Consider the following 12,711-nt stretch of genomic DNA (forward strand, 5'->3'; position numbering starts at 1 on the left):
ATTACAGGCTATTTCAGTGGGACAACAGCATAACACACACAGGATTCTGCTAAACAAGAGATTTATGAAGACATATGAAACAAAACTAAAAGCAAGCTATTTATGGTGATATATTACATCACCCCTTCTGACATGTGATTGGAAGAGAAAATCTAGGAAGCTTTAAAATGCAGGGAAATACAAGTGAGTAGTTCCAAATTATCATAGGAGACCTGAGCCTTTTCTTTAAAAAAAAATCTAAACAACTCACTCCATTTTCTTATATTGCATAAAATTACTAACAGAGATACTTTTAGAGAAGCTACTTTACATTCGTTAATATTGGCTACAATTCAATGAGCTGCTTGAACTCAAGTAAGGTACTTGTGCCTGAACAGTGGAATTTTTAAGCTCTCTCTGAACAGCTGAGACATACCATATCTCATTGCCTGGGGAAACCCACTAAATTCAAAAACAGTTTGACCCATGACATGAGGCAGGGGTCTCAAACCCTTTTGAGCCTCCAGGAACCTTTAGTATTCTGACACAGAATGGCGGACACAACTAGAAAATGGCTGCAACATGAGGGGGAGCCAACCACAAAGTGATGACAAGAGGTAGAGCCAACCACAAAATCCCTACATGGCCCCACCCACTTTCTAAAAACATGAAAGTTGTCACAGGCGCCATGACACCTATGGGCACCATACTGCATGATGGCTTGCTGTTGGAGGGAAAGTAATCTACTGTGCCGCTTAAGTTCACAAAACTACTTTAACAGTTGTTTAGATTTTCACAATTGGTTGTGATCAGCCAACTCCCACTCAACCAAACTCAGAACAAAAATCAAAACTGAAATATGTAGATAGTATTTCTCAAGAGTCCCACCAAGATTTTATAGTTCATGTGCATATTAACCTGGGAAGACCTACACAAGTCCACTGGTAGATAAGAAAAACAAATTTAAATGAAAGCACATACAGCTGTTATTCATTTCACTGGGACCCGTTAAGGACAAATTCCTGGGAAATATTAATTTGTGTATTTTTATACAACATAGGATTAATTGTGAACAAAGCAACAGGCTGGGGCAGAGGGTGGGGGAGATACATTTTATTTTCTACCTTTGTCTTATCAACACTATGACAAATTGTCATACACAATTTTAAAAGCGATCATAATTAGTAAATGCCCATATTAAAACAAAAATGCATATTTTGCGCTTTTTAAAATTATCTGTATATTCTGGCAAACATGGATGGTATTGCAAATGTGTAGTGCTGGCATGACTGCCTTTTCCCTTTTTTACTGGCACCCTTCCCCATAACTCAGATGCCAGTCTTGAAGCAGAAGGGCACTTTTTCAAAGGGAGAGTATGTGCTTCATTTATCCTCAAGAACAACGCCTTCCTTCTAAAGCGAACAACTCCCCAGTAACAGTCAGTGCAAAGAACAGCTCTTCTTCACAGAACCACACCTTTGTTTCTTACACTCAAAATTATTTTTCCCAATAAAGTAGTGTTTTGCTTCACTGACCTATTCCAAACCATCAGTAAATAATTCTTATGGAGGGAACAAATTATGTCACTAAATTTAAAAAATAAAATCACAATACTTAAATGTCCTAATTTCCAAACATTACTAAAAAAAAAAAAATTTCTGTCAAAACCTCTAAGGGCACACTGCGAAACCACATATGGGATTATTTTGGTAGATTCTGAGAATTGTAATCTAAGATGACATTCAGGAAGCAAGTAGATGCTTAGACTACTGACTGGGCATTCTGGCTTGCAACTGGATGCACTGGAGATATCCTATTGAAATAGAGGTAACTTTATACAAGAATAGTTCTTGCACTTCACTTCCATATTCATCATGGAAGATTAAGTTGCTCCTACAACAGTCCAAGCCAGCCAAAATGAGCAAGATACTAAACCAGTACAAGCTAAAATGCAATTTGCAGAACTCAGTGATGCCAGATCAGGCCTACAAAAAGGGATGCACCATGACATACCCCAAACTGCACAATAATTTGTTCATTGACAGGACATTTACTTCACTCTAAGCACAGAATTTATATTAGTATTCTTGAGAGTTCAGATGGTACATCAATTGGGAACTTTTGCATTATTTTAAAATACATTTAAAGACTGCTTTTCAAATTAAAACATGTCTATGTTATTCAGTACCTTTAATTTCTCCAAGGAGTTCACTTGAGTTTAATCTTTCCATTTTTTCCTTCCAGTCTTTAGAAAGTAGCTTTTCCATACAAGATGAATCTATTGGGGGGAAAGAAACAATTAACATAGATCTATACTATATGAAAGTCAGATGTTTTGAACAGTTGCATGAACGAAGTGTTTTGGGTGGCATGGATCCTGCACTTCTTTAGCATTATAATTGGCTGTATCCAGCTATCTGTCACTGGAAGATATTGACAGTTGTGAATACTTGCTGCATTCCCTTCCCCACAGCAGTTCGATCTAACTCTGCAAATATCAGTTCATATGACAAGATCTGCATGAACTAACAGCAGGAGGGGGCAGGAGAAGAAGACAAAAACCAACCCTTGCTTCTATCTTTGGAGCTTTTTTGACGAAAGGACAGTTTTGTTCCTTTTGGTCCTCATTTCAGTCCCCATCAACCCATCTGATTATTAGGCCACATGAGTTAGAAAGAGTACTGGGGTGGGGGAGGGATTATGTATAGAAAGCACCCTCCATTTTATCTAGTGCGGTATTCTATACTAAAAAGGAGAGATGTGTTGTTTTCCCTTTACATTTGGATTGTAAGTTTAGACAAGATGAAAAGTTCCATACATCACACAGACAATAGTGTACACTAGCCACAGAGCTTGGAACTAGGGATGGGCATGAACTAGAAAAAACCCGAACCATGTGGTTCGTGGTTCATCAAATTTCACTAACCACAAACTTTCACGAACCTGCCCCAGTTCACGGACTGGTTCATTTGGTTTGTGAAAATGTCACATTCAGGTCAGAAAATCGTCACTTACGGGCCAGCAGAAGTTCACTTCGGGGTTAGCAGAAGGTCTGCAGGAAGTCCATCCCCTGTTGCCTAGGAAACTGATTGACTAACACCAGTCTGTCTGCAGTGACGAACCAAAAAATGAACCAAATGAACCAGCCTAAAAGTTCGTGGCGGTTCATCAGAAATGGGATCTGATGAACCGTGGTTTGTGAACCACAAACCGGCTTGGTTCGTGCTTAATTTTGGTTCATATTTCGGTTCATGCCCATCTCTACTTGGAACTATCTCTTGGTAGACTATGATCCAGTAAACCGGTTATCACAAGAGATCACAAGAGTTTAGAAACAGAGTTTCAAGGAAGAGTGACTTGAGTCTTATCCAGCATCTGCTGAGTTCCATTGAAAATCTCACAGGAACCAGAAACTCTAGTAATCATGATCATACAATCTCCACATCTCAGTAACAGAATACTGAGTACTTAAGTCTCTCTCCCTCAGCAATACATTATTCAGTTCAAAGACAGCTCCCAAGTTATGAGAAATCCCACAAATGAACATGATCTTGGGCTCATCAAGATGGAACTAAATTGCTATCCAAAATGATTGCCTTTCTTACAGTTTAATAAATTTATTGCCTCATAACTTTCATGAATGAAAGCCCATTTCACCTGATGGTAAGCAAGATAAGATTTATATCTATTAAACAAAGATGTACATTGGCATAAACAAGGAAGTTCAGAAGACCCAACAATCCAAGAAGCAGACCTAATTGGGGGGGGGATAAATATTTTCTGTAGAGATGCATTCTAGAGGTGTAGCTGTGTTAATCTAGTGAAATTCAAACAACAAAGAAACTAATATTTACCCATCTACATAATTAGGAACATTCTTGTTTGAGCGCTTCTGACCACAGGGGACAGGATAACACCTGTACAGTTTGTACAAGCATACGACCTACTATCAAAAACACATGCATAGGAGGGGTAGGACAGCACATTTACAAAAGAGACTTGACCCAGAATTCTCTTTCTTTCTCTCCTTCTATGTGCAAAGATATCTTTGTATATATCTATGAAGATATGTGATCCCACATAAATAGAGTTTACCATAGAATTAGCTGAATGCTCTCCTGTAGTGTGCATTACAGTGAAAGATTTCAAGGAAGTCTAACCATCTGTTTAAGGAACTTCAAAGTTCCTTGTGACATATTTTAAAACCACCAAATAGATTAAGAGATTCAGACCCAGAATATATGACAAAATTTATGGATGGATGAAAAATCCTAAAGAAACAAAAAGGTTACTTGCCGGACAACTACATTATATATTGTCATTTTATCACAAGAAAAAAAATTAAAGTACAACCTTTAAGCAAGTTGTGGTTACAATGCTGTATAAGTGCCTTTGGAAAGACAACACAGCTTGTGTATTTTTCCCAAGTAATATTTGAGTAGAAAAGCCAATTTACTAATTATATCCTTTCAGAAGAGAGACAAAATTAAGAAGCTGTAAGTTGCAATAGGCGGCATTAAAATACTTGTTACACAATAAAACAAATAATTTAATTTTAACAATTACAAGCCTTTATTACTTTTATGAGCTTTGGCCAGATAATAGAAGAATCAAGAAATAACCATCAATTACCAATAGAACATTATAATTTGTCCTCTTCTATGATACCATCAGTTTAAAAAGATGTCTCTGTTGTGCCCTGCCAAAATTTCAAGCCCTTATCCCTATAAAAATGGATATCGTTGGCTTTATTTTGATATTTAATGGAAGTATCAAATAAAATATTGTAACTTGGACACTTTTTTCTCAGTTTATGTCAAAAAGTATAAGACTTAGACAAGTTGCAGAATCAAGAAGCCACAAGACACTACTGATTCTCAATATATTTTTTTATTTTTTAAGGAGACTAGGTAATCATAGAAGTTGAATTTTTGATTTAAAAAATAAAACTAGAATGACAATGAATATGTATAGCTGCTTTTCCATTGATAATGCAAACAAATTATTGTAGCATTCATTTTCTTTATCAACAAATGTAAAAGGTATGTCTGAAAATATTTAGATAGTTTTGCTATTATGTATTTCCATATATCATTCTGTGACCAACGAAATGATTGTGTTTGGGGAAGACAGAAATAAGGAAACTGTACTTTCTGCTAAAATGCACTTTCACAATAACCTCAATAAACATTCAAATGACCATCAAACTGCAGAAAGGAAGAAACATATATATTAAAAAAACAACATGATTACCTAACCTGAAGAAATTTGTTGAAGAAACTCTGAAATAAAGCATGTGTTCCTCTCAAGCCCCACATTCTCTAATATTTCATAAATGAAATGAGGGTCATTCTGGTTCATGGATGAAGTCTAGCAAATAAAATTTGGACGGTAATGATGGCACCAATGCAATCTATTAAATATGCTGCAAGTAGGAAGCCAGAACTGGAATGCAAACATGAATGCATGAATTCATACAATGCATGTATAATGGCTGTAGACGACAAAAGCAACAAAGCAGATCAAATACATTTAATATACATACAGACAATATATTGTTAAGGATGTGGATCCCACTCTACAGCTGATGACCATTGAGACAAAATGCAACTACTAACATCTAACCCAACATCAATCAATAAATTCAAGCCACAGAGCTATTAAGAATAAAGAACATTTATTTATGTTATTTATAGTTTGCCTTTCTCACTAAGATCCAAGGTAAATCAATATATCAACAGCTGGTACATTCAACAAATAAAAAAATAATGTAGGGATTACAGAAATGGGGGGAGCTTTGAATATAGAAATGAAACATTGCAGAAACAAAACCTAAGTAATTTGACATGAACATATTAAATGATGAAGAAACTCATAGCACAAGTATACCTACACCAACAAATAGTACCCAGTAGTCTATAGACCCTGTCCCTTTGCCAAGGCATCTGTCTGATCTAGGGGTGCCATCCATCCCCCATCCCCATCCCCCCATCTCCACTCACCTGCCAGAAGGGGAGACGGTATGGAGGGGGGAAACTCACACACGGAGAGCTTCCATGCTCCCCTGTTGTGCTGGAAAATGACATCTTTTTCTGACCCAATGGGGAAGCTATGTGTCATGCCAGGGAGTGATTAATTAAAAATCACCCCCAAACTTGGTGACTGAGGGCGATGTTTAATTAATCACTCCTGTCACGACCTGTAGATTTCCCATTGTGCTAGAGTGACTGGAGATTGCAAGAGCATGAGAGAGAGAGGGTAATTATCACACTGCCCCCATCCCACCACCCTCCCCCCCGGTTTGGCCCCTGGGGAACTTGGCAACCCTAGTCTTATCCGTTTCTTACAGCACTGGCCTATTATTTGAATAAAAAGTACTCCTGAATAATTAAGTTTTGCATAGTTCGAATAAAGCCAAGAGAGTGAGAGTTTTCTTGATCTCTTCAGGCAGGCCATGATTTAAGGTGAGGGCCACCACAGAGAATGCACATGTATCACTGAGTGTATACAGATATATAGATTTATTGTTACGGTCGAAGACCAGCAAACATTACAATAAAAGTATTGAATAATGAGTAAAAGCAATACAATTACCAAATAGAATACCATCTAAAATTGTACATGAGAGTTTAAAATTCTAAAATCTAACAGTTAATATTAAGAGCAAATAACCCTATCTGTGCTTCTTTGTCTCTTCCCTAATTCGGTAAGACAACCAACCAAATTTGGTGACCATCCTAGTCAGGTTTTGTTTATCACCTGCAAGCATAGACAGAAGTATCATTCTGCTGCAACTAGGGTAGGAATTGACAATAGGCATAGGTGTTTATTTATTTTAAAATTTTGCTATGCTACTTGATCAAAATTCAATATAGTTTTATATCTACAACACAGATTAAAGCCAAAGCATCTATGTATGAACCTGCATCTGTATGGCCAGCAAGTCTGTCCTTTTTATACAAGAATCCAATCTAATTGCTAGATTAAACAGCTGGAAGAAAATAGTGTGCAAGGAGAGATGGGCTATCCTAAGGAATGACTGACAAAGAGTAAAGGTTTTCAGTTAATGGGGTAAAAGGGGAGCAAAACAGTTTAACTCATGCAAGAGCATACACTGGAGCATCTGCAAGACTGCTGACATAGTCCAATTACCAGCATCATATTTTCCATGCACTGAACAAACTTCATCGGATTTGTGTTCACAACTCAAAATCATCCAGCTATCCTTTAATTCAGTATGTAAAATGCTGACTGCACCTTAAAGACCAACAAAATTTTCAGCTTTCTAGAGTCAAAGCTCCCTTTATCAGACAGATTTGCATCTTACCATTCTACTGCAACCCAACACATCTACTCACCTGAAACTACCTTCCTCTAAGTCACTCCTTCCATACAGAAACATATCTCTTAATATCAGGTAGTTTGGTGTGTATAGTTATTTTTGAATGAAAGGAAAGTCACATACTCATCCACTACACCAGTTTTCAACCTTGGCATAGAAAGCAGGTCTAAGACCGGACACTTTTATCCTTTTGCCATCTTTCCCATAATTCAGCCTAATCCTTTGGCAAATTCTCCACTATAAATATAAGTGGGCATCCTTGCCAAACAGTACAGAGATGACTCAAATGTTTAGACTGTTCTTGTTAATATTAAGGAAAGAAGCCTCAAACAAACAACAAAAAAGAATGAAAGGAGCAAGAGAAAATTATGGAACAAAGCACAGAAGAATGAGCTTGATCTGGAAGGGATTAACTGCCTCTGGACAAGAATCTGAGACCCACCTTGATGTTTCTCCTCCTCTATCCCTTGCATGGCATTTGTCTAACATAAACTGTGGGCACATTTTCTTATCTACATAAGGAATTTGGTTAGAGGCTTACTTATAAAAAACGATCTTGGAAATTGGGGAACTAAGTATTTTAAGGGGACACTGAATCCCATTCACTTCTAGTAATCAGTGGCCTGATCCTTTCCCACTTGTCTGAGATCAACTAAGTTATATTAAAGGAGATTCTAGACAGTGCAGGGAGGTACAAACTCAACAGGGCAAAATGGATCTTAAAAAGAAAATGTTCAAATGTCAGGGCATACCTGTGGCAGCTGTGCACATTTTTTTTGTCTTTCAAAGGACTATATGGTATAAGTGTTCATTTATTTACAGTGCAATCCTATGGAGAGTTACTCCAGTCTAAGGCCATTGACTTCAATGGGCTTAGACTGGAGTAACTCTCCATAGGATTGCACTGTTAGTTAATAAAAAGTTAAAAACACCTCTTGCAAAAATGGTTTAAACTGCTCTGGATATTGGAGAAGGAGAGCTGATTTATGGGAGAGGGGGAGCTCATTTACCAATAGACACCCATGACATTTACACCAAAATGCCGAACTATGGCTTAGAAGCAGCATAAACCTGAAAAACCAATTTGGCCACAGACTATGCTACAGCAGAAGAAATGAGCACAAGAATGCAACAATAGTAGCTTCAAATCCTACTCAGAGTCCTCTCTGGCTTTCCAAGCTACCATCATATGTTCCTGGCACTATGCTCATGTTCTAGCATGCTAGTCAGAACTTCGCATGGGAAATGTCACACAATTGATTAAGTTTTTCCTGGAACAGTTTTTGAAATTTCTTTTTACAGAAGATAAAATGTTCATAGTACACACATGTGCAATAGAGACTGGTAAGGACAGTAAATACTAGACCAATACTCAGCACCGGATCCAGGCGCGCGGGCACTCAGGGCAAACCTTGCCTGGGTGCTCCATGTGCAGACAGCGCGCGTGCTCCCAGCGCTGCGTGATGACGTCACTTTTGTGATGTCATCACACAGGGCGGAAGCCATGCCCGCCTGCGTGGCAAGCCGGCCACTCCAGCGCCCAGTGACCCATGGAACTGGTGGCGGTGCAAGTATATGCTGGGGCGGCTGGCTGGCTTGCCGCGCGTGCAGGACCTCCCAGCCCTGCGCTCAGCCACCCATGCAGCAAGCCAGCTGCCCCAGTGCACGCTCTCGCTGCCGACAGCTCCGCGGCTCACCAGGTGCTGGGGTGGCCGGCTTGCCGTGCAGCCAGCTGAGCGCGGGGCTAGGAGGCCCTCTGCGCAGTTAGTGTACCCCACTGCCCTGTGCCGCCTGCACGGCAAGCTGGCCGCCCCAGCCCACGGTGAGTAGCGGAGCTGGCGGCAGCGAGGGCGTGCGCTGGGGCAGCTGGCTTGCCACACTGGTGGCTGAGAGCAGGGCTGGGAGGTCCTGCGGGTGCCGCAAGCCAGCCAGCTGCCCCATCAGCGGGGCTGGCGAGCGTCTCCCAACCCTGCACTCAGCCTCCCGGGCAGCTGGCAGCCGCGCCCGGCACCCCATCTTTGGCGGCGCTGGGGGCAGGGGGGTAGCCTCGATCCGGCCCTGCCAATACTAAGATATGCAGTGCAGACATAATGTTGTTCCAAAGCAGGCTGTGCTCCTTCATTATCATCTAAAATAAGGTTTCTTCCAGACCATATTCACATGAAGTTGAAATAAGGATATCCGCATTACTTTTAATGAATGAATCTGTTAAGGGTTTTTTTTTTTTTTTGGTCAAGTTCTGTCAAGTTTTTTTGTCAGCTCTGAATATTATTTATTTTATTCATTTATTTTATTCGACTTACACCCCGCCCTTCCCACAAGCGGGCTCAGTCCTGATATAAATTTTTCCAGATCCTGAAATCATTTTAATGGCAACTTCATGACTTAAAAATGTTATGTTGATTCTAGAATTTCAGTGGGAAAGTGAGGTGAGGTTAATACATAAACGATGTCTTAAAAATTATGTTGGATGATTTGTACATATGTTTATCACATTGTACAGTTTATTTATTGTTGAAACCATTCACAATTACTATTAAGACATTAGGCTACACTGTCTCAGAGAAATATCTCTGTAAACAGAAAAGGAAACTGTTAAAATATAATGAAGGGGAGGAAGTCTATAACCATTTAAACAGTGATAAAGTGAACTCCAATTTAAAAAAATAAATAAAAAGGATGTCTCTGTGATCAGAAGGCATGAAGACAATTAACATTTGTCCACAGAGTAATCTATCAATTTTGGAATGGAATGAATCCTTGATTGCTGATGAAGAACAAGTGTGCTAACTATCACAGGCAATACCTTCTAAGTGACAGTCATCTTGATCCTATCAAGGGTAGGTTCTCCCCCTCCCCTTCTCTTTCTCACTCACAACAATCTCTAGCCTCATGACTAGACATGGGCACAAACGGGGGGGAAAACCCAAACACCCTGTTCGTCGCTCATTGTCATCCACGAACAATGAACACCGAACATAGATGAACATGAACTGTTCCTGGACATGTTTTTTGTTCGTTGTTTGTGGGGTCAGAAAACCCCCCTAACCCCAACCCCCACCTCACTTAGCCCCCCCTCCCCTCATTCCCACTTACCTGGCCCTTTAAAGATCCCTTTAAACTATCAGCTGGCAGGCGGCGGCGGGGATTTCCTCCCCCTGCCGCTGCCTGCCAGCTGATAGTTTAAAGGGCCCTGTCCTGGCAAAAACAGCAGTGTCTGCTGGCAGCTAGTTTGAGGGGTTACCAACTGACCTTCCCAATGTCCAATACCCACCAAATTTGCAGGGGACAGAGTCCTCACTGTCCTCTGAAGACACCCCCCCCCCCAAGTTTCAGAGAGATTGCACCCCGGGAAAGGCATGATCCACAGGTCTCCCCGTTGGCTGTCATTTTCTCTTCACAGTGGCAGAAACAGGACTGTCTGCTGGAAGTACTTTGAAGGGTTAAAGCCAGAAGGAAAGGCAGAAGGAATTCAGAAAGAGTTCAGTCCCTCCCTGCCTCTGGTTGCCAAGGGGATTGATTGCATGTGCCAAACTGTCTGGCTTGACGAAGGGCTGCGGAAGCCAATGAACGAGGCTTGCAACAACCACCTGTTCATTTAGGATGGGGCATCATGAACAGCTTGTTCAAGAACAGCAGATTAGGCTGTTTGTGGGGTTTTTCTGTTCATAATGCTGTTCGTGCCCATGTCTACTCATGACCTTCAACAAATGAGCAAGCCCAGTTCCACCTTATCTGAATATTATGAGACTGTTAAATGTCCTGCATGTATGATTTTAAGGTTCTATTTAATTTACTGAAATACTTGCATTACTTTCTCTGACACATAGATATGAAGAATACATTCATGTTGTGTGTGTGTGTGTGTGTGTGTGTTTGTTTTATGGTAAAAATCAGACATAAAAGACAGTCTAAATGTGTGTGTGCTTCAGCAAAACTTCAAAGCCCATACTGTCAGATGTTATTATTTCAAATCAGCGTTGACTTTTTGAGACTCAATAAACCACTACAGTAAACAGTGACATATTTATAACATTCATATCAATGGTAATAATGATCAAGTGCTTATGCTTGTGGATTTGAGAGCCCCACTTTCAACTTGTAACAATACTATAAACCAATAATTATTTATGGCATGGGTCTAAAACCATATCAGTTTATTGCATACAATCTTTCCCAATCAATTCATTACAAAGTGACAGAATACTGAGGCACACAGAATTATTAATAATGATTGCAAATGTATGGTAGACTTTTAAGCAAATAATGGAAGTACATTCAGAGAAGTACTTAGGTCAAATGCTTCTTTCACCCCCAAAATACAAATACATTAGAACATAAGAAAAGCTTGAGAGAAGCCTGGGAGAAAAATAATTCTACTACATCTAAAACATAAATAAATAGTTCAAAACATTAAATTATCCTTAGCATTCATATGACAACAGTAATAAAGTCATATCTATGTTCCCATTCCCTTATCTCCTTACCTCTCTTCTCAGTTTCAGAGTGCTTGAAAAGGGTGAAAACCCGCAATGGGAATCAAATAACTGAATTTCAAATAAAAGTAAACTTTATGAAGCTTCCTTATTCTGAATCAGACCATCTGCCCATTTAACACCATATTGCCTAACTAGCAGTGGCCATGGATGGTCTGAAGCAAGAAAAGTCTTCCCTAGTGCTTGCTATCTGGCATCCTCTGCAGTGGAGATATTAGGAACTGGTCCCCAGTTCTGCAGACAAGGCACATACTCTGTCTCTAAGCCACAGCACCACAGAGGCTGTAGTGAATTTCCTTATTTCTAAAAGTTCTGCATGATCTAGGGGATTGTAACCTATGACAAGGCAACTGTGAAGACCCAAAACATTACGTAGTCTGAAGAAAGAATGGAAAACAGTTTTTAAGTTAATGTAGAATAGGTCCTATAATAGATATTTCCAGGACTGAGGATTTCTGGATGATACCAGCATTGTTGGCACACAGCATCAGGTTATAAGTTACTAGGGGAGCAACCCTAAACTTGGAAGTAAACTTGGAAGTAAATCTCATTTTATTCAATGGGGCTTACTCCCAATCAGACTTGCCAGCCTCCAGGTGGCAATTCATCTCCAGACTACAGTTATATGTTCCCTTAGAGAAAAGGGCAGTTTTGGAGGGTCAACTCTATGGTATTATATCCTGCTGAGGTGTCTCTTCTCCCCAAACCCCACCCTCCCAGGCTCCATCCCAAATCTCCAGGAATTTCCCAACCTGGAGTTGGCAACCTTACTCCCAGGAAAATATTCTTAAGATTGCAGCCTTATCTTCCAAATTTAATAATGCATAGGCAGCTAATGTATTTATATGAGAAAGACAAGAAAACTAATAAATCCACAGCTCCTATATACCACCC

The 12,711-nt window shown here is 39.8% G+C and overlaps 1 protein-coding gene across 1 annotated transcript in view; it reads right to left on the minus strand.

Annotated features, from left to right (window-relative positions):
* Positions 1–12,711, minus strand: part of SOX6 (SRY-box transcription factor 6) — a 572,111-nt gene that overhangs the window by 350,349 nt on the left and 209,051 nt on the right. Inside the window, exon 4 of the mRNA XM_054970704.1 lies at positions 2,168–2,257. Within this exon, the coding sequence (XP_054826679.1) occupies positions 2,168–2,257 (90 nt within the window). The remainder of the gene's footprint in view (positions 1–2,167; positions 2,258–12,711) is intronic.

This window comes from Eublepharis macularius, chromosome 2, assembly GCF_028583425.1.
Source record: "Eublepharis macularius isolate TG4126 chromosome 2, MPM_Emac_v1.0, whole genome shotgun sequence".
NCBI lineage: Eukaryota > Metazoa > Chordata > Lepidosauria > Squamata > Eublepharidae > Eublepharis > Eublepharis macularius.